This window comes from Anser cygnoides, chromosome 1, assembly GCF_040182565.1.
Source record: "Anser cygnoides isolate HZ-2024a breed goose chromosome 1, Taihu_goose_T2T_genome, whole genome shotgun sequence".
Lineage (NCBI taxonomy): Eukaryota > Metazoa > Chordata > Aves > Anseriformes > Anatidae > Anser > Anser cygnoides.
This window is the reverse complement of record NC_089873.1, coordinates 61,240,051-61,265,308: the sequence shown is the minus strand read 5'-3', so window position 1 is coordinate 61,265,308 and position 25,258 is coordinate 61,240,051. Positions and strand designations below refer to the sequence as shown.

The window sequence follows — 25,258 nt, the reverse complement described above, 5'->3', positions numbered from 1 at the left end:
GATAAAAGGAGAAATGGTTCTCAATGAGCTTACAGATCTGCACCACTGCATCTTTTACTCTTTTCTAAGGTGGAATAGATGGGTAGAGCTTTCTCCTCCATCATCTTTGTCATGGTTCAGCAAACAGTGTAAGGGTTCTGTTTCCAGATACGCTACTGACTTTGTTTCACCTCATTGTGCCTGGTTTTCCTTCATGCTTTCTTCAGTCTCTCTAAATTATCAATAAATGTATCATAGGAACATACAATAGTGTCAAACCCATGACAGCCATTTTTAAGTTCTGCAGAGTACGCAGTTGTATCTTTTCAAGCCAAAAACCAGGTCCAACTCTCAGCTGGGGACTAGAGATGCTGTGCTTTCTGATCCTGACTGTTTTTCTTGTTCACTGCCTTTTACTGATATGGAGTGTGTACTCACATCACCACTGTATTTACTGGCATGCGGTGTACAATCCTGAATTGCACTGTGATGAAGTGAGTTCTGTATTTTCTTACAAAACAGAAAACAGCTAAAAACAATACAGCACACTATCTTTCACATTTCAAATTCTCCCTCATGAAATAAGTGTTTTAAAACTAAAGCTGAGATGGTTATGTCAGTATGTAATGGAGATGATGACAACACCTCCATAGTTAAGCCTAAAGAGAGGTTTGCTCTTAAGGGTGAATAAGGGAAGGGTGGAAAATTCTTTTTTGAAATCAGTTTAAAGTGTTTGAATTTAGAGACTTTAAAAAAATACCTTTGTTCCAAATTTGATCATCAATTTATTATTGTCTTCAGGGGAAGCATTAAAATGTTGGCTTCTGAAAATTTTCCCTACGTCATTTTCTTAATTATTCTAGATGAAATACAGTAACAACCTCAAGTTTAAATTTGTTTCTTATACTATATGCATGTGAACATAGACACTTTCCCATCCCCCTGATTATCATCTCTGTCTTAAGCCACTTTTGAGATTTTACAACGAAACACAGAAACAGTTGTCTTTCTGATTTATTTTAATTTATTTAAGCTACACCAAAACAAGTTAGCTAAACTTTTTTTCCATTATTTTCCAATGTTGCCCTCCTTCCACTGTGCCACTGGTAGTCCACTGCTTGCAAAGCCTATATGGAGTTAGGAAGACCCATTCAGCACCTTGGAAGGTGGAAACTGAGCTGTATGAAAGTTATTCGGGGAATATGAAGCCAGGACCTTAGGGCAACTGGAGCTTTAGAGGAAGCACAGGTTGAGGTGAGGAGCAAACTGTGTCACAGACCTGCAGCTCAGGAAGAACTACCATTAGTTTCTCTCTAAACTCATTCAGCACTGCCTTTGTTTTACTCCCACAGTGGAACAGCATATGTAAGTAAAAGCGCAGGGGGTGCAGAGCTGTAGACAAAGGAATGCAAAAATATGAAATGGAGGGTGAGGAAGAAGAATTACTGGAAAGTGGAGCAGAGATGAGCTCTTCATTGTGGAGCTTTTTGTGAGTCACCATAGCGCACCTCTTCTCAGGGCTCCACTTCTTTCCTACCTATTGCCTTCTCACTTAGCCTTTTTTTTTTTTCAATGCACATATCCTTCTTTACAGCTAATCTGTTATAGCTCCTATCCTAAAAATGCAATCCTTTCTAGCTAGGGATGACTACAAAGAGAACATATCAGAAAGCACGTACTTTGTGTTTCCAGTACACTACTAATAAATTGACTCTAACCAACCCAGTTGTGACCTAAGCACCCCTCTCAACTGAGCATGTTGCCATTAAGAGAAATATAGACATCAAATTCTCACAACCTCATGATAAACATAAGCTGGGATAAAGATAGATGAGTAGAAAATGCAGGTCCTGGAGCTCTGGAACAGAGCTCTGTTGACTACATTTGCCCTAAAAATATAGTAAACAGCAGTCATCTTCCACAGTTTGTTTTTTCTCTGTGAACTGACCTCCCTCTGTGTCGGACAGTCTTTGAAGGTTTTGAGGAAGTCTTGGACTTGGGGCTGGGCACATCTCCATTTTCAGATGGGGTAGTGTCCTTAATAGGTCCTGGTAAAGGAGCTGGCTCATGGATAATCAGGACATCATCTTTATTGTGCTGGCCCAGATGCTGCTTAGCAAAATCAAAGCCTTTCACACTTGGGGCTTGTAGCTGTGAGAGAATAAAGACACAAAAAAAAAACAACAATGAATGACAATGAATACAAAAGCTTTGGTTAAGATCTGTAAACAACTGCTATTAGTAGGAAGGTTAGGATATAGTAGGCTCAGAAGTGAACATAAGAGAGCTGTAGGGAAAAGAAAAATAAAAAAAACCTCATAATTCTGTCATCTTACTTCAGTAGATGATAGCTTAAAACCCTAAATCAGTACATTTCGTGAAAAAATGTTGCTTCTGCATCTCCTTTTTCCAGCTATTTCTTCAGATTTAATCATTGTGTGGGAAGTTTCTTGTGTAATTGAGGGTGGAAGGCTGTAGACACCCACATACCAACTGAAATGGTTACCATTGACAGGTCACCTTTCTATCTGTTTCAGTCACAATGATCAAAAGTAGTTTAAATAATTTGAATAATATATTGTTGCTGACATTCCTCGTTTTGAACACCCCAAACCTGCAAGAGGTCTGGAAGTATTCACACAGACAGCTAGTTCATCTGAGGGGAGAGAAACATATAGATCTGAGTTATAGGGCAGCCTGGCAATGAGTTTTCAGCCAGCATGGATGCCTCCAGAAAAGTATTCCAAATCCAGCTCTTAGGAACTTCATACTGAGTAGACAGAAAAATATACAAAAGGCTTTCCAGTTCAGAGAATTTAAACATTCATCCTAGAGATCTTACTAGGTGGCCATGGTTTCTGTGAGTGTCTTGCTTGAGAAGACACAGAATCAGACCCTCCACTTTCGTAACTATTTTTAAAATAGTTACTTTCACATTGTTGATGACTTGATTCAGACTTAACTGAATCAAGCCTACAAGTTTTGAGCTCTCCTACAAATTTTGGGGGCTTTGAAGTAATCAGAAATTCTGAGAAACGAATTAAGACAAAGCTTTTCTTTGAGTCCCACTCACTTCTTAAGTAGTTTGGAAGTTAAAACTGGGAAGAAATCTTGACAACTCCAGTTTTCAAAATGCAAGCATACACACGCACTGCACAGCATATGCACAAAACCCTCTGTGTTCCTAGAGCTGATTTCTTCCAAAGTGAAGCATGTGTTGGAGTGTGTTTATGGGTGCGTCAGGTTCCAGATGTTTAAACGAACCCCCTTTCATAAAGCTTGGCGTGCCAACACAGCTAACTACTGACTTGTCTGATACCATGCCAAAGATAAGCTTGCCTAAGGAATATACTGAAACAATCTCTCCAAAATATTTTTTCAGTAAGCAAAACATTTTCCAAATGGTTCTCAGAACGGTTGTGGTAGAAGAGCAAACTGCCTGTTTAGACCAGTAGATGGCAATAAAAGCCCTCGTGTTAAATCGAATATCTGAAGGGTTGAGGTTTTGGAGTTCATACCAGAAGTCATCAAAAAACTCAATTTTTCCTTTTTTTTCTGAGATCTCATAACTCCATGTCTTATTTTTAAAATAATTCTGAGGTAGAACTTTTCCACTGTCAGAATTATTGTGCTGGCTTGAAGCACTTTGATTACTTGGGTCTTCCCCTCAGTTACCCCACCTCCACCTCTGATGTCTTTATGACGTTAGAAGACATTCCTGTGTATGACATCCTCCCTTTGAACCACTTCAACAGTTTTCCTTCTTCTAATCCTTTCACACTGCACGCTTGTGCCTATACAATCCTGCTACTGATCACCAACTACCACTTCATGTGTTTCGCTACATTCCTGTCCCCTGCTCCAAGCCCCCTTAGATCTACAGACGATGAGATTTCACCACATGCTGGGCACAATTCTTGCACAAAAACCCCTTTCTTAAGCACCCTCAGACTGACCTGCAAAGTTACCCCTCCTTTTGTAACGGCATGATGGGTCAGGTGGGCAGGGATGACTAAAAGGACAAACATTCCAGTTATATTGGAAGTATTAGTATGGCTTTATTAAGATTGCTGCCTCTCAAGCATGCATTTCAACATACCTTAGACTTAACTCTAATGTACTGGTTTTTAAACCCTTGGGGAGTAAACCAATGTGTAAAAACAGACATTTTTAACCTTTTAACTTTGACTGAATTGTCCAATTCCTTGTTGCAGTCTAAAAAACTTTTGTCTAAGCACAGTTACGGAAACGGATATGTTTATGGGTGTGTGTACATATATCACAGCATATGTATGCACACATACTTATCTGCAGACAGACCACATAGAAGTTGTATTAAAATGCTGTTAGTATTGCAAAGGCAAGCACTCACGCTTCAAGACAGGTAAGATCGTCTGAACAATCAACACCTGAATCCTCTCATGCATAGGCACTGCAGTAGAGACTTGTGTTAAATATAAATTCATTGTGTTAAATATAAATTCATTTATTCCACAGGATCCCTCTTGCTCTCTCCCACCCTGCCGAATCGTTGTCATAGGCTGGGCTTTCTGCTACTGGTCAAAGCTGGCCAGAAGGTAAGAACATTATTTGTAGAACCAGGACACCCATCTCATTTTATGCAAAAGTTGGTAAACATGTAGTGAATGAAGGACGGATGCAAGAAGAGAAAGGATGTATTCTTCTGTTACATCTGCAGCTAGGGTAGCTGAGATTTTGCCAGTGGATTGCATGGATACTTGCTGGCAGAGGACTGGCAAGAGTCAGGTGTCACCTCTTCTACCCAAAGCCTCAAGAAAAGCTCTCCCCAGACACCGCAGAACCTGTGGCTCTATCTTCCTAAGGCTGAAGCCAGGTTAACTCCTCATCCTCATCTGATCTCATCCTTCCTTGCCAGGCAGAATCAGTCCCTCCATCCCACCTTCTTGCCCCTCTCTCCCTCTGCCTGCCAGCTGCCAGTTCCAATTTACACTGTCCAGCAGCATGAGCCTCACTGAACCTCACTCCTCCTCCAAACAACCTCCACATACAGCAGCAGAGAAAAAACACTCTAGTTTTTAAGGTACGGCTCCAGAGCTTATATGCACAGAGCAGGTGGAATCTTATGAGAATTTACTTGGTAAACTACTAACAAGTCTCTCTCAATCACATGCAAACGTTTTCCCAAATGCTTAGTCAAAAATGGGCAATTCTCTACAAGTTGAATCAGTAAAAACATCTCCTTCACACGAAACAATCCCCTGGTCTTAATTCCTTTCTTACCATGCACCCTCAAAGGCTGAGAACATATGCTAAAGCTTCTCCAGAACTGTTTTTAATAGTGTTTTGTCCATTTTTTTTCTATTAACCTTGTTCTTTGAAAGAACAAGCTCTTATCTTCTTAAAAAAATCATTATGAAACTGAAACTGGAATGAAAATCTTATGCCTGAATGATTCAAAGTCTTGTAAAGCCCTGTACAGCTAAATATTTCTAGATACTCCCTACTAAAAAAACCTGAAGTTGGCACTACCAGCTCCAACCAATATATGAACAGTATGAAAGACTGTATGCACGTGTATGTGCATATGTATGAAAAACTTGAATTACAAAAACACAGTGTGAAAAAACATGTATATAAGATATGATACATGATACCTGATAATATAAATGATGGTCCTCGTTTCATAAGTAGATACAGAGTGGGTTTTTTTGGTTTTGTTTTTTTAAAATAACAACTATCACTTGAGAAGTAGAAATATCAACATGATTACTAATGCAGAAACGATGCCAATAGGAACCCACTTCATCTTAAAAAAATCTACACTTCATGGTCTACATTAGACCATGGCAACATTATGACTAACTGAGAACTGATACTAACCAAAAACTATATTTTCAGTGACAAGTGTGACAACTCTGCTTTCTACAAGACTGGACAGTCGAATCGCTGGGACTCAGTGGAATGAATGAACAGTGCTGTTCCAGGCTGAAAATGTTTCCGACATTTTCTTAACAATGGCATGCCACCTACCATGTTTTTCTTCCTTTCCTTTATATCCAGTTGTAGAGTGTAACATCCTGGACGACCTCTGCTCATCTTAGCACAGGTAGTCAGAACACCACTTGTGGATCAGTCACCTACTACTCATAAATTAATCGCCACCACAGAAGGAATACAATCTTTTTTCAAGAAGTTGCACGCATGCCAGCACTGCTATCTGCACAGGTGCTGAAACTGAACGTCTTTTTATCAGTCTCAAGTGCCTTTACTTACTCAAGTGCTTAAGACTGCACAAAACCAGTACTAGCAGAGATCTCTTGCTTTAAATTTAAGTTGTTACAGAAGGATTTCATTTGATGTATTTTTATACATTTGTGAAAGGGAAAAAATAAACAACTCTGAAGGTTACCACTAAAACGAACATGTCTGAGCTAATGCATTATTAAGGCATTGTACAACAATAAAAATGCAGTGCCTGCTGAAATCCAAGGGGAAGATGATTTTAAATTTGCAAGTCAAGACAGTGTTTTAATTGTGTTGCTAAATACCAAATGAAAGAAAAATTTGGAGCTCAGTTCACAGAACAATCAAATAGTTTCTACAGAAGCCTACGAAGTCTGTGCACCTTGGTCAAGGCTTACTGCTTGAAAACTGCTAATAGTTTCAGTACTGTTCAAAATACAGAAAGATATTGCTGCCAAGATATTGCTTTCCTAGATGCAGATACACACCACAAATGTCAACAATCTGTTTTTATCAAGAAAGCAAAGACTACACATACAGGTCAGTGAATAATTTCAGCAGAAAGCAGTAGAGAAGAAATACACTTTACTCACTTTTCTTCTTGTAGTTCCTCTAATTAAAGCCATGTGTTTTTTTTTTGTTTGTTTGTTTTGTTTTGTTTGTTTTGTTTTTAATGTTTGTTTGTTTGTTTGGAGTAGCAGCAGCATTTGAATTTGGACATAAAATGAAGAATAATACACCAAGACAATTTTCTATTCATTTTCTCCTACAAGATTACTTTGTTCCTTGTAGAGACAGAAGCACTGAGTAGAGGCTGTTAAAATACATTTCTAAGGAAACAAAGACACTAAGCATGATTTCAAAGATAGAATTTGAGTGTTGGCATATAATATATGAACAGGACTGGAATGCCTGTAAAGAAGTCCAATGACTTATGACCTTACTAAAATGCAAGCACATGGAACGTTACAAAAATGATGGGATAAAGAAACTAGAGAAAAAAATGTTTTCAAATCTACTATTTAAATGCAGCCAGGCAGTGAGAATCAGTGTTCTTAACACTAATAGGGGTTGAAGATGTAAAAAAGCAGTCTGATCTAGTGTTGTTTAAAGCTATTAAACATCGCAAACTTCCTTCTGAGATTCACAGCACCAAATGCTTCTCTGTATTCCCAGGGCACTATACCATAGGGTAGTGTGAATTCAGTGTGTGCACTAATTGCATTACTCTCATGGTGCATCAGTAATTACAATTATTTGCATTGCTTCCTAGAGTCTTTTTAATTTTAACTTATTTTTTTTTACTCTGCTTCTACTACTCTATCCAAGATACGGACTACTACTTCCTCCAACAGCGATCATTCATCCATATTGTCTGCAGTAACTATTCCTTCAGATACTTAAAATACCTATCAATTTACCAATAAATAAGAATTTAGAAATACTGAGGTCTATTCACCTTTCTTATTCAGTCTCATCTTCCTATTCAGCTCATTCTTTTCATATCATTCCCATCCGTTATGCACATATGTATATATGCTCCATCTTTTGCTTATATTGCTCCCCTTCAACATAAAATCAATTTGCATCATGGCCATGTACTGTCTGGAAAGTATGCATACAAATTATATATGCAATTCAGCAACAATAATGCACATCTGAATCAAGGCACAACAACTCCTTGTTGATCAAAAAAACACATTAGAAGATCATACAGAAGAGTTCTTTTTTTATTGCCTCCCTGAAAATAGTGAGAGAAAACCCATTTGTATTTCAAGGTCTTTTTGTGCTCTGCACACAAATTTGCCTATAAAATATATGATGAAACCAACTTGTGCCATAAGCACAAATTCTTTCTTGGCCTTTAAAATATCTTAAGCATCACTGGGAAATGTTTAGAGAGATCACTCATTGCTCCTGGTTGGTTTATGGTTTTTGTTTTAGAACTACAGTTAAAAAGGTTTCTAAATAGATTTAAATATCTTCACGTGATAATTACTGATGTCTGTATAAGAAGGGTTTGTATACTGGCTGTTCAATATATCATCTCTTATGTGGGATACCCTCTTGCTACTATTATGACTGTCTTAGAGCCTGTATTAGTACAACAAGCCTTGTCTCAAAAAAGCAGGGGTTTGAGAACTGAGAGCCAAAGAAGGGCTTGTATGTGCAACATGCTATCCATTTTGTCATGCTGGACCAATACGTCATCATACAAATTATGTTTCACATTTGTCATCACAACAGCACTTCTGTCAGCTGTCACCATTACTGGGAATAGGTCAAGCAGTTGAACAAACGTGTCCTTGCAGAGAAGAAACATGCCTATAGTTGCAGGGGTTTCTACCATCAAGCCTGAGAAAAAGAGTGCACAGTATAGATGATGCTGGCACAGAAAACCAGAATAAGCTAGTGTACATTGTCTGGTCCCAGTTTCCTTCTCTGAAAAGTCAAAACCGTGATTTCCTGCCCACCACCATAAACATCATACGTATAAGAAGGAATGCCATGGAAAGCACTACCTCAGGAATTTTGCCCCTGGCACAGGATTAAAAACAAATGAATAAAGAAACCTCCAAATTTTCAAAAAATTTTAAAAGCCTGAAATTCTTAAGAAACCTGTTCTGAAATATTTTAAGGATGCTTTTTATTATGGATGCTTTTCATGGGTTTTCATCATCCCCATTCTTCTCCTTTCTGCATTTCCTGCTGCCACATTAATACTACCATGACAGCTCAGTGAATTTCACAAAACACAAGAGAAAGCATGTTGCTGAAAGCCCCTAACTCTGAGTACATCTATGCCCATAGGCTGCTAAGGTAACTGCTGTAATAGGCAGAGTTTTGTGTCTGAATCATACGCAGTTTTAGCTTTCCTCCTAAGACAGAAATGCCGCGGGGTGGATACTATGAGTCAGGCTTTGGTGAGGTTCTTTTGCACACTAGTTAGATGAAAGTGTCGGGAATAAGTCAGAAAATGACCATCAACTTTATAAAATAGAGGTGACTACTGTGTCTCAGTTCCAACAGTTTCTTTTCCATATGCTATGTCAAAAAATTACTTCTCAAAGGCCATATAAGCAAGTCTGATATCAACTACAATCTCTAGCAGGTAGCACAGCATGTCAAAAAATTACGAATTAAAAAAAAATTCCCAACTTGTGAGGCAAGAAAATATGTTCATAACATGTCTCTCACTGTCTGGACAGAGTACATACACAATACAGTCCAGAAACACTTTCTAAAATAGTGAGAAAATTACTGACAAACTTTAAGACAGAACACAGATTAACAATTTTAGTGTTTGTGCTGACATTTTGTTGGGCACAGTGAGCAAAGATAATCCCGTGGTTTTATAACTCAGACACATTTATAAATCTAAAGAGTACTTAATGCAGACAGAATGAAAGCACATTAATATACACTGTAGAAATAATCTGCTTGCTAAAATGAAGCTACAGTTTCTTTTCCCTCCTTCCTTGTTGTGCCCCATTATCCATGACTATCCTAAAATTAAGGTAAATCTGTTTCTTGCTACAGGCCCAGAGATCCTTTCAAATGATGTTGCCATTTCATGCAGGCACCTGTAATTTGAGGAGATAAAGTATACAAACAAATCACCTAGCTTGTCAGCTCTGGCTATAAAAGCCTTCCATTCACACTGTCATTTCGCTACAATCACAATGTCAATTGCAAACCATTTAGTGAAATTTCTTGCTGTCCTGCAACAAGTGAGTAGTGACATTAAAACCACTAATAACAATAATTTGATATTGGTGCATATCCTTGTTCTCAAAATAGCTAAATTCTATGGTAAACTATCATCTTACAGTAGGAAAGACAAATTTACTTCCCCAGTAGTAATCTAATCTTAGTGGTCTATTATGACTAAAATACTATAAAGTTAATCTGTGTTTTGAAAATGGATTTTTTTAAGTCCTTTTCAAAAGTAGCCACTATATAAATATTACTCTATAAATCCATGTGTCACCTACGTTTTGAAAATCATATGCAGTTCTGGTTTCCCCCACTCAAAAAAAGATTGAAAAGAATTAGAAAATGTAGCCTTTTCAAAGGCTAGTTCAAAGAAACGGTTCAAAAAAAAAAAAAAAAGGGTGAAGACAACAAGCAGTCCTCAATCTAGGAAAAAGACAGTGGAGATGGGAAATAACAGAGATCTGAAAAGTCAAGATTGGCACTGAGCTGGTGTGTCCAGAAACCAGCTGTTCACCATCCCCTCCAATATAAGGACCAGGAGCATCACAGAAAACATGGAGGTAGCAGGATAAAAGCAACACAAAAGATGACAACATTGTTCTTTCACATAACGTGCTGGATAAACACCTGTCAGCAGCTCAGATTAGTTTAGAAGGACTGGAAAAGTTCACAGAGGACAAATCCACTGAGGATTGCTAAGTATCACCAATTCTAGAGTGAAAAGTCCCTGAGTCTCATAATTGGAAGCTGAAAAGTTACTCAAAGAAAATTATCATATGTCCCTTCCCTGTCCTTATCCGCTTCTATAGACTCATGGCTTTTGGCAGATGGGCCTTTCAATCAAAATTTTGTATGGCTGCTCAAATGTTTATTTAAAAAAATGCAGACAGAGACACTTTAGGTTTTGTTGTTGTTGTTTGTTTGTTTTTTGTTGTTGTTGTTTTAAATCTGCTGGTATAAGCAGTATATCCAAGCGTGGTATTTTATATCTACAACTTTTCAATAGGTAATCCTCAGTACAGAAGATGAATTTCCACAAAAGAGCTCTTGCAGAAGGACTGACATCAGAGAACTGCATTGTTGAGAAGTAATTAAGATGTTGAATACTGTGTTCCTTGTTAGAATCCGGCTATCGAGTTGAACACAGCAAAACCTGTATGCCAGTTTCAGAAAGACAACATTTTTGATAGTTAAGGTTGCTGTTAGAAATGAAAGGTATTTGTTATGCAAACAGTTGGCACAGACATAAATCTCTTGCAGAAACTCATGTCAGTTTTCGAGTAGTTTTTATAAGACTGGTGTCAGCTGCCTTTCTTTACATGAATCTCTTTTGACTGGAATTATTCTGAAATGCAGAGCTATTGCCTCCACATTATACTGATGAACAAAAGCATTACAGGATGTCAAAACATCACAAGAATTCTTTGTATCAGGAGCAGAAGCCTAGTATTTAACCTCCAGCAGGGCTGGCCTCTTTGATCTCGGGAACATCCAAGAGGTAGTTTACTGAATAGAAAATAATAAGCAAAACTCTCTGTTCAGAGGTGTAAAGATACACCTGACACATGAGCTTTGGGTATCAGATGTTCCTTCTTGGGGGAAAAATAAAAATCCATACCAGCCTGCCTGACGTGCTGTAGGATGCAAGACTCGTTACCTGTAACAGCGAGCGATGTGGGGTGGTCTGAGTGGCTGCCACGAGCTCTGCAGGTTACAGCAGACACACAGGAGCTGGAAACAGTCCCCAGGTGATTACACATCAGCTGAGGTTTGCTGGCGCACGATGTAAACCGGCAGCCCTCCAGCTCTCACACTGTCTGTGCTACTGCTCACGGAGAAGGTGGGGAACCATATGCTTCGTCCTAAGCTTCGCTGGGGTCGATGCACCCCACCTCTCCCACAGGTCAACGTGCAGGGACACTGAGCCAGAGAGGTGTGCGCAGCCTTTAAGAACCACAGTGGCACACCTAGGCCCCAGAGAGGAGCAACTCCTGGCTGGAGAAGCAGCCTTTTTTCCCTCCAGGGTTTTAGAACGTGCCCTTGGAAAAACTAGGAACTGAGCGAGCCACTCGGTCAAAGTCAGCACTGCAAAGGCAATGACTTCAGCGTGCCCATCGTTCCACAGAGTCACAGACCGGTTTGTGCTGGAAGGGATCTTAGACCATCCAGTTCCCCCCCTACCATGGGCACGGACACCTTCCACTAGCACATCCAGGACCTTCTAAAGATCAGTAAGTTTGTCCATAGGATTAAGATTTCTGTCAATAGGGCCAGGAGACTTCCCCTGAGTAACTGCCAAGAGCTGAAACTACTTCTGAAAAGTCCTAGCGAGGGATTTGACTTTTTCTTCTCTGAAAGCTCATACACAGCAAGGAAAGTTAGATCCCTAGAGAGCCAGGTCCCATTTTAATTGTGGATGTCCACAGGGAAATAAATATTATTGCCAGCTCTGTTTGCATTACAAATATACAGAATGTGTGTTTTTTTTTTCTTCAGAGAAGAGGAAAAGCGTTGACAGTATTTTTGCGCAAAAATGGCTGTAGTCCTGTACTGAGCAGAATGATGGTTTGGACATTAAAGACATTTCTCCATTTTCTCACAAAGACGAAAAACAAACCACTGCAAAAATTCAATTTCCCACAAAGACACAGTACAGATTCTTTGCAATAAGAAAGTTCATGTTGTAACGATGTTGTGGTGGATATAGGCAAAGGCAAGAGAAAATCATGTAATTTAAGAATGGTACTTATGCAGCTTTTTATTCCGAAAAGCAAAGACACCTTTATCCAGTGCAACAACCCAGATGACATCAAGGTGAATTTCTTGTAGGATGCTACAGCTTACCGAACAAGTCATGAATACTTGATGTGCCTGTTAAATATCTCAGCTCTATCTCTTGAAAAGAATTACCCTTGCATAGACCAATGAATCTTGCATAGAAATTCACTGCTCTGACCTGCTTCCGTAACTTCTAGTTTAAAAAGGGTCCCAGAAAACTCTGATTTAAGCACCTTTTCCCATTTAGTCTCCAGACAAAAAGGCCACCTAGTATTTTCCAGATATTGTCGATCCTGCTTTGAGGCAGACAGATGGACTAGAAAATCTACTAGAGTCTCTTCAAGGTCCATTGTTTATTACAATATTTTTGAACCTTATTTTGCTAGCACCAGTTTCCACAAAAGTTTTCCTTTCTATCTATCTATGTTTCAGTTCACCTAAATTGCAAGCTTCTGAGACCATCTGGAAGGAAAACATTTCTTATAATTATTGCACTTTGCATTCTCAGTGTCAGCAAAACACTCCAGCCTTGTTTGAGTTCAGGCTGTCTCTCTGTCTTTCGCAGAGATAACCTTGTAAGGACGCTTATGCCCTCCTATCTGCAGGACTGGGATTCAGTGACGAAACTAGAAAGCCAGATAGAAATAACAGAAACCGGTAGCGTGGCATGTTACATCTGCTGCACAGAACGGGCCTTTGCTGAATACAGTCTGCCATGCACAAGTCGTTGCCTTGTTGTATCTTTGAGAGTGACCTGGCCTTGAGGGTGGGGGCAAGCAGCAACACCAGACTCAAGCTCAGCTTCAAGGCTGCTATGACACAACTACAGATGCAGCCTTGGATAATTCTATGGGTTTATCACCGTAGGACCTAAATATTTTTCAACACAACTATGCCTGGTGACATGAAAAATATGCTATTATCTACAGTCGCAAGTGGGGGGCTGTGACCCAAATACTCTCAAGAAGCATGTATGCTGCAGAAACACCATGCTCTGGACTGAGACCAAAGAAGGCTGGCATGACGGAGTGCCTGCACAGCCAAGATACCTTGTGATCTTTCCCCCACGGTGCTGTACCCAGGTAGCCATACTCTCAGGGGCAAGCCCAAAAGGCATTTAGGGTCTTAACAACAGATAATTGTACTTGTCTGCTTCATTGGAAGGTAGATTATTAGGGTATGCAATTTATCACTTGCTCATAATGGTGGTCGTAGGAACACAAATATCCTACCTACCCAAGGGAAAAAAAGAAATAAAAGATAATTCTGCGAAAGTAAGCCTTAACAAATAGAAGATTAAAATTCAAATGATTATATGGCCTGTGTGCAAATCAAAATATTTCAGGATGAAAGCAGGTGTTTAAAACTAGAATTAAGTGATTAAATAAAATGAAGAAAGAAAGAAAAGATCAATGACACACTGGGCTACAGAATCTAGAATATAGTGTCTTTAAACCATCTTAAGAGAATTCAAATTTCTAAGAGACACCCCAAACTGAGAATAAAAAGCTCCTGCAAATTTTAAGACTTAATGATGTCATTTGCAGAAAAATGGACATTACTATATGTTTACCCAACTAATCACTGTTGATATTTCAAGGACCGAGCCTGCAACCTCTATTTCATCTGAACAGGAGAAGAGCGTCCCTGTTTCTTACTTTCCAAACCAGTAGAACTACCGTTAAAAAAAAAAATAAAAAAATTTCAAGTGCAAAACACATTATAGACTTATTACATGTTGACAAAATTGTCTTCTATTTCCAGTATGCATGCCATGCCTGTTAGTGAAATATTTTAAGATTTACACATTCCATTTCTTTATTTACTTTTTTTTCTTAAGCTTAATGGAAGTGAAGAAAAATATCACTATAAATGCATAATCTTTGTGGCTTTTCCAATAAAATATTTGATCTCAAGAAAAAAAAGCAAAACATCTCTAACCAAAATATCCTCCAGTTTACAGAGCGTTGTGAAGACCTTCACTTTCCTTTGGTACCAAAGGTAAGTTCAAATAATTATGAGCGTAATGAGGGGGTGCAGGTGGGGTGAAATTTATTTTTAAATTGATTTTTTTTTAAATCTTAAATCCCAGACCACATGACTTGACTCTCTTCATCATTTCTTTGCATTTACTGTAATAAAAAGAATGAAAACCACAAACAATTTAAAAGACCTGAACCAGACCAAATGCACGTCGTCATTTGTATGCTGTCATGACTGTCTGTGGGTCCTTCAGTGCTTGCTTAATAAGCCCTATTCTGCCCTGGAATTCCAACCCATTGTTTGGAGACATGAAGAGAGCCCAACTACAGCCTGCTATCATGGAACCCAGATTAATTCTTTCATTCTGGGTCCCAAGCAAAGGAGGAATTTTTTTTTTTTTGAAGTAGATTTTGCCAGATTTTTAATGCACTAACTGATAAAAATTTAAGATGCTTTTTATTGCTTTACCTCATTTAGTATTTAAGCATGAGCCATCCACTGGCACATGAAGGACTGAACTAGATGTCCTTACTGGATCTTTCTAGTTTGCTTGAAGTCACTTCCCTAGAGAAGGAAAAGTGGCTCCCTAGGTGAACTAGGACTTGCATATAAACAAATTCAAGGCTTCTGACTCATGAATGATTAAAATGAAGAACATTGTGGAAGCAGCAGAGGCAAACAATTGAGCAACTTTCCAAAACAATGGGATGAAAAGATGTTTCTGGCCTCACAGCCAACACAGCCGCTTTCTTACAAAATGCTTGAGACAGCAGAGAGGTACTGAAAATTTATGTCATGAAATAGTGTACGAAGGATAATGATCCCCTCCTGCCTTTTTTGTATGACCCTTCTCAAATTAGCTTAAACTACTACAGGGAACTTCTTCAATCAAGGTTTGTGTTATGTATTACCAGAGCACAGGTGAAACCATAGCAGAAGATGAAGTTCATCGAAGGGTACAACTTGTTGCTGACCTTGATTCTTACACTCACTCTGCACTGCCAAGACAAGTGGAAGTTGCTATTGATTTGTTCTGACTGCTTTGGAAGTGCAACCGCTTTCTGCTTCTCTCATCTTTCACATCATTAATTATCTCGAAAGGGAGCATGGTGTACAGACAAGACTTGCTACAGAGAAAACTGCATGACTGAACATGAGGTGACAGTTACAGAAACATGACTACAGTACCACAGGATTAGCACAGGCAGATTACTTTGCCTTTATTAATGCCTCTGATAGCATCCTCACTAATAAGTATTTCTAACAAACAGACATGTTCTCATCAGTTGTTAAAAAGGAAAAGTAGGATTTGTAACCCTTTAAGTCATTTTTCCACTCCTTTTAATTTTGTGAAAATCATGGATCATTTACAGTCTTGAGCACTAAAAAGACAGACTACTGAATTTATCACCATCCTAACCCAGTCCTCCATCACATCAGCCAGCATGCCCACCCATGAAGTCTCATTCAAATCCAGTAACTGCAGTTCTAGTCCTGCAACAGGCTCTCAAAACAGAGTACAGCTCCAGAAGAATGGGGAGCAGCAAAGATGGGCAAAAAGCCCATCCCAAAGATGGAAACTAGCAAATGCTAGTTCCAGTTTGAGGTATAATGGATGGTGTGGTTCAGTTGTCAAATTACTTTAGCGGAAACTCGCCAAATAAAAATTCAGCCCTCTGCAGAAAACAAGGTCACTGCTTCAACACTCAATACATTTCCTCCTACTCAGTTCTAGCTGAAGCCTTGAAATGAAGTGATAAAGGATTCCTTTCAACCTCACTGCCCCTATTTCAGAAGAATGTATCTATCTAACACAGTATCATGTAACTAGGAGAACAGATAAAACACCATGGGATTCTTGACTTTAACTATCATTTAACTTTTTTCTTTGCTTTTTAATGAAAAAGCTCTGAAGCTATGTTTCCACATGCTATTTAAGGATACAAGGCGTTCCCTAGACTTCCACGTTCATTTATGGTCAGAATACTCAACCTCCTCCCAGCACAGCTTCCCCTTTTACCTTCTGTCGCTGCTGAATGTTGCTTATCGTGTCAGGCTGAAACTCCAGCTTGTCTGTTCGACAAAGTTTCCAGTATAAAATAATAACGATCAGGAGCACCACAGCAACTGGGACTGCCACTCCAACAATAATCCATAGGTTGCTATTCTGTGACTCTGAGGAGGACTCCTTCAGCTTTTCCACAGCTGTGAAGTTAAAAGGAAGACAGCAGCTTTATGTGGTTATATATTTTTAACTGAGAACACTTCAAGGTTATGTATTTTTATATTCTTGTAAATACTAGTTCAGGAATTTATCAGAAACCAGCCGCACATCACAGGAAATGTCATACACTTAGAAGTTAACATATGTCATGCTCAGGAAGCATGGGGCAGGTGATCAATTGTTCTGGTCTACCTTCTGAGGACCCGTGCTTAAATTACTGATGATAATACACTTCTACCACATCACTTTGTAACCCCAACCTGACCTAACATAGTGAAATGGGTCCAGAAAAATGACTCACCATTAAGGTGAGAATGTTTTCAACTTTACTGCATCTTGTCTGCATCCTGCTTTAGGTATAATCATCAGCTATCTCTTCTCTTTTGTTATGGATATTGTTATCCTCCCACCAATAATGACAGTGAATTTGAAATCAGTAACAACCCCCTACCTGTTGTGTATAGCCCCACATTTTTGTTACCTTTTTTTTCCCTTTCTCTATTTCATTGTCAGTGTGAGAGATCTTTTACTCCCAGAGGAAAAAAAGAAAGTCATATTGAAAAGTGTAAACAAACAAGTCATGCATGGAAAAAGTGATTTGGAAAAACTGATAAAACTTCCAATTGCTCTATTTTTTGCATAGTGGCTATACGTGGGACTAAAACCCATAGCAGTAATATATTTCTAGTCAAATTGACACATTTTCTTAAAACAATGCTTTCAAGTCAAAAAACAGCATTTCTATTCAATTTATTTTTGTGTCATTTTTATTAATAGCCATTCTGATGATGAATCTCAAGAGTAAAGGAACATATTTTAGTTCTTACACTTTATACTTCTAACAGCTCATTTACGTCATTACAATTTCTTATATAAAATTACCATTGTCTTATACAAAAGATTTTGCTTGTTTAGTTTCTTCCCAGTAAGAAAGAAAAAAAATCTGTGCCTGTTGAAACAACCATTTAATGATGTGCCAGAGATATTAAGTTTCTGTATGCCGAATAAGCTATAAACAGTCCATGAAGTGTGTTCAACACTTACCGTTTCTATAAACGGAATTTACTATTGCAACTTTTTGCATTTTTGTTCAACCAATATTGCAAACCATTGACAGAAATTAAGAAGTATATGAGCTACTGATCAATCTTTAAAGTGCTGTTTTAATGAGGGACAAAATTTAGAAACATATTCCAAGAGCAAACCACCACAACTGTGGGCACTGTGCAGTGCCATAATCTCCAAAGCTAATATCACCCTTCCCTTTTCTCTCTGCTGGCATCAGTGCAGATTTGACAGGGCTTACGCTGTGCAACGGCGCCTTCAATGCGGTATCCGAGGATGATTGCGGCCCGCTGGATATCAACCCTGTTCATCAGGTCAGAGCACTTCAAAGCACTGAATCTCGCTCCATCTTGATCCTCCACAAAGTAGATCAGCTCCACAGGGTTATCAACACCATCTAACCGTGACACATTCACAATCTGAAGAGAAATTGGAATGCTTTTACATTTTAAGTTGTATTTATTCGGGGTTCCCATACATTTAGCCTTTTAGTCTTTCCCCGTCTTCCCCTTCCCTTCGCAGGGTTTGGGTCTTAAGGACACTTCTCTAAAAAGAAACATTTGGAACAGCTTTGCCAAGATGGAATCTCTATCTGTCCTCATCTGGGATATATCTGGGATATATATGTCCCAATCTGGGATATTCTATGATTCTATAAATGGAAATTTCCAGGGAAGTGATCCCTCACATAATACATTTTTATAGCAAATCTGAACGTTGTTTATTTATTTATTTATTTTTATTTGTTTCATGACAACATAGAGATCCAGTACTGAAGAGAACTGCTTTCATTCTGAAGATGCCAATACCATCCCACCCTAGAAGCCTTATTACCTTTGTAGTTTGTTGGGTAGTAGGAGCTGCTGGAGAGATTCATTTGATTGCACTTTTCCTTCTCTGAATATTTGACTTCACATTTTTTTTATTCATAACACACACTTTTTTTTTGGTTCAGTTTTTCTGAATGTTAAGCACTTACACGGGCAAATATTCTGTTAGCTTCAAAAAGAACTGTTTGCTCTTCCTAAATGAAAGCACCTGCACAGTTACCTTCATCCTCCAAACAGCTCCCCCTGGTATCCACCTTTCTTCAGGAAAGAATTTATTTGATGCTGTGGGAAGCAGTCTTCTAAAGATGTTAATAATCAAAAGAATGTGTGCTATGAAGAAGCCCTGTAGATACTATCTAACTGTTGAACATCTACATTGCAGATGAGACTCACATAACAATTTTAAATTCCTATAAAATTAAACTCATATATAATAATTCTCCTCTGTTTTACCATTTAAGTTTAATGGTGTTTTCAACCTAGAAATACTCCAAACAAGCAGCAAGAGGTATTCCACCATGCAAAACAGAGTTTGAAGAGATCTGGGAGGAAATGCCACAATGGAGCAATATATTTAGTTTCCTTCAGAACTCTCCTTTCACTGTGAAGTACATATTTAATAAATTAGAATCTCAAACAACTGCTTATAGGCTTAAAATAAAGCAAATTAATAAATGTTTGCATGTCTAAGACTTACAAAAGCAAAGCTTTTTTATTTTTTCTTTCCTTGTTTCTAACAAAACAATCTTGTTGAAGGGAAGCAGTGCAATGTTTTAGTTCAATCGGAATGATATTCTTGTCTTTGGGGGACATCAGCTCAACATGTCCTATAAAAGCATCTCCCAGGAATGGCAATATTAAGTATAATAAAAACAAAACAAAAACCAAAGCAAAAAACGTAACTGTCATAAAAGTTTTCTAGGCCAAATCAACTGAAATCAAAGAATAATGTTCAGCATTAGTCACATTTGGCATAAGTTACAGAATACCCAAAAATAGAGCAGAGAAATGAACAATTTTATGAGACACAGCAAGACCTGCTAGCCCATTAACCAATACCGTTTTCTCATCCTGAATGCTATTCACGCTTCTACCAATCCCTGACTGAAGGTAACACAAGGGTATCAATAAATATGGTTTGTTAGTACACATATTCAGCAGCTCTAAGGTCAAATCTGGATTCACAGAACCCAGATACATCACGAGTTAACAAATGCCCACAGCTTCGTATTTCTACTTCAGGTGGGCTGCCTTCGCCACAGTCTGGCCTTAATGCACAGAACAGCATGGAGTATTAAGCAGTATCTGCTTTCAGCATGGATGAGCACTTCCTAACTAGCACATACCTCACACAGAGAGCAAGGGAACTGAAAGGCTGCTTGTGATTAAAGTCAATGGGTTCTCATTTTAATTTTAGGAAGCTTCTTTGTGACACACGCAAACCTACAGAATCACAGAAATGTAGAATATTCTTAAATTGAATTATCATAGATTTTGTGGCATTGTGGAGTGTTCAAGAAGTACAACACTTACTGTATGTGTGTTGTACACACAGAGTAACAGTCAGAAACTCTGGCTGAATGAGTTCAGAAAGGAACTCCTCCACAGTTGCCTTTACAAAGAACAGAGGGGGAGGAAGACAGATCCCGTTGTGCAAGTTGCCACAACCAAAATAAAACAATTTTAATACTCCTCTCCATATTGAGGAGTAGGGAACGGTGAGAGGAATCCAATAGGATAGGAAGGAGAAGCATCTGGAGGTATTTTGGCACAGTATAGAGAACATGGGAATGAACAAATTCAACAGAGGGAAGTGCAGGCTGGTGCAAATGAACAAAACTCACTGCTTTCAGATACATTTTCTCTGAAAGAATTCATTCTGAACATGCGGTTCTTAATGAGTGCTCACATCATACTACAGAAAGGTGCAGACTAAATTTCAAATCCATGGGGAGATGGCTACAGAGTTCTGTTCTCAGAGAGCTGATGGCTGAACGGGGTATTGTTGAGGTGGCTATGAGACAGCTCAACTTGCATGCAAACTCAGGAATTGCGACAGTATCAGCACTTCAGTTTTCTGATCTGTCTTGTTGATTCACTAACCCTCTGTGTGTTTTTTTGTTTTTTTTTTTTTTAACAGACCTCTAGGTTTGCTGTAACACAAACTGTCACACTAGATCCGAACTATTTTTAAATCTATTTTAAAAATCAAGATACACAGCCATTGCACCCATTTTTTACACAGCTTCTGTGTAATAAGTTTTACACAGCTTCTGTATAATAAGTTTTGTGCCATTTTCCTCCAAATTGTATTCTCTGTACAGCTTCAGATTGTTTTTGTCTCATATTTAATAGTGGTCTCTCTCCTTGAGAGCGCTAAGAATGCATGCAGAGACAGAAGTGGTATTTTCCAGGCATGTAGAAATGCAGCCCATGTGCGAGGAAGGAAGCACTTTACGTTTATACTTTGGCAGTGAGGAAAGACATAAGGAGAGATGAGATGCAAGAATTTCAATACAGAGAAGGCAGAAAATTAAAAAAGAAAAAAAAAAAGACTAATTCATTCAACTTCTGTGTACAGAAGTGATTTCATCTTTCTTGATACTAGATGTGCATTTAACCTCCAGAGAGTAGAGACTTAATTGTGTTCAGGTGTCAGTAAATTTAATTTAAAAAGTGTCTTCGAGAGACTATCATAGGTCAGTGAAGAGAGTTGCCTTGGCAACCAGGTCTAGTTCATAAATGAAAGCGGGGGAAATCCAGGTGTTGGACAAACTCACGAGGCATGTGCAGAGCATCAGTCAGCCTGAGATCTCCCAGCCATAAACCCATTCACAGGAAAGGAGTCCCTGGATGAGCTTATTCAGGGGTTTGAAGGCAGAAGTGTTACTGAGGAATACGCAAACACACCCTCAAAAACTCCAAAACATATGCACTAGGATGATTTTCCATTTTTCACTACCTTCATCCCTTAGGAAAAAAAATATAATCAAAAAAGATTCTGCTTTCTACTTTATTAAAAACCAGTATTTTAGCATACAGGCACTTAAGCTGTACTGTGGCCTGAAGGGTTCAGGAGATGAGGCCACATAAAACATGTGAAGCAAGCCTCACGTGCATGTGGCTCTGGGTCTGAGAAAGCCCTTGCACAAACCGGCAATGGCAGGAAACATTGATGCGGCTCACTGGCTGCCAGCACGGTCCCCGAGTGCTCTGGCAGGGCTGTGTGCCACCACATCAAGCACTCACCCAGTTTGGCACATGGGCCCTTGGACCCTCGTCACACCGTGCCAGGGAGACCAGTGAGTGAGCTGAGGGGACCGGGACACGGACTGCAGGCCTAAGGACCGCTCCTCTGCTGCTTTCTGTGGAGGCTTTGCCGGCCCATTAATCGGTTTGATGAAACACAGATGTCAGCAGACTGTAAGGAACCTGACGGTGCTCCACCAGAAACCAGTGGAGACAAAATGCTGTGGTGAGGTGCCGGGGCTCCCACTGCTGCTGCAGGGCTCTGGCCAGCCACCCACTGCTGCACCGGGCGGCCAACGTGAGGTGAAGCCGCTCCAACCACGAGGTCGGGCAGCAGTTCCCACAGGCTCTGCACCTGATGTCTCACACAGAGACTTGGCCTTCACCCAGGTTATGCACTCGGGAGAGATATATGCTGTTAGCAGAAAAGCAAGGGAAGGAACCCCTGCTTTAATGAAAAACTCAATTCAGTCATTATCTCCCCTCACAGATACCATTCTCTCATGCACGTTATGACTGTACTGTCATCTAACCTGCTCTTTTCTTTAAATTAGAACATCGTTCTTTTTGTCACTTACTAGGATCACCTTTTTGCTTTCTTTTAGGTTCAAGGGAACAAGCACACCGCAATGAAGGAAAATTATTTTTGTATTAGCTTCTAGCATATTTTTAAACTACTATTAAACCCACTATTTCCACAAGAATTTAATGAGAAATGATGAACTATTCACAAAACGTATCATGTGGCTTAGGCTGTGTGGGTGCAACGCAAACAGCATTAAGCATGTGCAGAAACAGCAGATACATGTCAAAAATATATATGACATGCTCTGTAAAACAATAATATGAACGTTATAAAAAGTCAAGGGAACTATCTCATGTAAAACAGTCAACCATGAGGCCTCAAAGGTTTTTCTTAGAGATGGTTATAGGTATTTTTTAGCCTGGAGTGCCACCTGTTAATAGCACAGAGGAGAGGAAAACATGCAGAGGAAAACATGCTATCTGAGCACCCTAGGTAGACCAAAGCTCTTATTCAACGTGTCGAGATTTAGAGAGTAATTTTTAACATTCTTAGATCCTAACACCTTTAGAAATGAAATCTAAACCTCACAAAGTATCAATTCTATTTTCTTAGTATATGAAAGGAAACTTATATGCCTGCAGTAATATTTGCAAATAATTGCTTCACCTTTTGACCCACAATCTTGATTTTCTAATAGAGCTTAGAAATGTCACATTTCAATACACTATAAATATCTTTCACCTCAGGAAAAACTCAGATCTACAGGGGCTCAACACAAGTGAAACGTGTCTAGTCTTTTGTGGATATATGCACGTCTTGCTAATGGAAGTAACCAACACTCCGGTGTTACTGGCAGCTTCTGTTCTTATTTTCACTTCATTGTGGCCTACTAATAGAGTAGTCGCTGTTTGGTGAGCAAGAAAGAGATGGGAAAATCTCAATACAAAACACAAGGAACATAAATAGCTGCCCCTGAAGACTCAAACATGCATACAAACAACACACTTCATACACAGCTTAAAAACTTGGCTTTGAGTAATAGAATGAGCAGCAGTAAAACTAAAAGGTTTATTGCGAGTGGCTATGGACCAGACCCTCAACTGACAGGGAAGCACTCTTGAAAGCAATCCTTCACTCAGGAGACCACCAGCAGGTGCCTCACTCCAGCTGCACGTGTCTTTGCACCAGGTGTGATGCTGACATTTCTATTATACTAGTTCTAGAAAAGGTCAACACGAGAGCAGCTCTGCATAACTATCCTCGCATCACAGGAATATTGATGTGGTCAGGACACTGCCTATGAAACCTGCTGTAAGCATGAAAGTCTTCCCCGGGCTCAGACTCCAGGTTCCTATCTCTAGAGCTGCAGCAGTAACCGGCCAAGTTTACAGCACCGCTGCACACATGAAACTCGGTCGCTCCAGTCCTAGCACAAAGAAAAAGCTAGTAACTTGTTTGGTTGGGCCTTTGAATACACAAAGTAATCCTGGTGAAAAGATCGTTACTTCCTAAAGAATTTAATATTAAGGCAGAACTATTCCTTAATTATCTATCTGCATTATGCGAGCCAAACCTGAGCCGACCTGTTTTGTTTTGTACAGAAATGCCATTTCAGCATGCATGTTCTCTGCTGCAGTAATCACCAAAGTATTTGAGCTTCTCTCTGCAGAGTACCCAGGTTAGAACACGGCTCTGAGAGCTGGGTGTGGGGGAGAGAAGAAACAGTAGGATTACTGAAATACTCGGACATAACTGATGAAGCTGTGGGAAGTCACCAGATACCTTCACTGATGCAAGGAAATACTGCAGAGAAGAAAAATACAAAGAACATTTTTTTTTCCATTTATTTGCACACAGGTAAAAGTAGGTGCTCTGGAAGATGCAGCCACAGGGCACAAAGACTCACCTAGAAGCACATGGCCAAACTCTTATGAACAAATTTCTAAGGCTGGTTGTGTCTGAATGGGATTCTTCCCTGTATGTCTCCTTAGGGCACCAGCAAATGACTAAGTCAAAACCAGATGACACAGAAAAAGTTTGTTCATTTTCTAGGAGTTAGGAAGTTGGCCTCAGAGACAAAATATAAATAATCAACTCTAAGGGAACGTTAAGCATCAGGTAATTAATGCAATTTATGTTTAATAAAGTCTATTTGAGATACCATAAACCAACAGCCTCTAAGGCTGTCTTACCTACCATACACCTAAATATTCTGTGAATGCATGCGAACAAGCAGCTGTGATACCTGACAGTACCTACCAAGATTCATGCAGGAAAGCACCTCACTGATCACAGATACGTAGCAGTGAGGATCACACGCTGCAAGCATATCATCCACTCTCCTTCAGCCTTCTTCTCTTCCACACCTCCCGTATTACGGTACTAACCGTATAGAACAGTATTGGCTGTAAGCACCTGGAACAGCCTTGTGTTGTGTGGGATGGTATGGTGTGCTGAACATAACTAAGAGAATCCTCTGCTGCCGAAGACAGCAATTTGCGACTCTTCACACTGTTTAAGTAGCATAAATGAGCAGCATTGCTGCTTGGGACATGAGCTGCAGAGTTATCTCATATCCCAGTAAGTAATACAAAGTTATTAGAAAAACACTGTATTTTCCAAAATACTATTCTTTAGCTAGAAAGTACCTGCTTGGAATCTTGCACAGGAAAAAATACAAAT

The 25,258-nt window shown here is 39.2% G+C and overlaps 1 protein-coding gene across 8 annotated transcripts in view; it reads right to left on the bottom strand.

Annotated features, from left to right (window-relative positions):
- Positions 1-25,258, bottom strand: part of KIAA1549 (KIAA1549 ortholog) — a 143,295-nt gene that overhangs the window by 27,238 nt on the left and 90,799 nt on the right. For all 8 annotated transcript variants that reach the window (XM_066997810.1, XM_066997829.1, XM_066997827.1 and 5 more), the window contains 3 exons: positions 18,213-18,390; positions 16,703-16,887; positions 1,928-2,130 (listed from right to left, as the gene is read on the bottom strand). In XM_066997810.1, the coding sequence (XP_066853911.1) occupies positions 1,928-2,130; positions 16,703-16,887; positions 18,213-18,390 (566 nt within the window). The remainder of the gene's footprint in view (positions 1-1,927; positions 2,131-16,702; positions 16,888-18,212; positions 18,391-25,258) is intronic.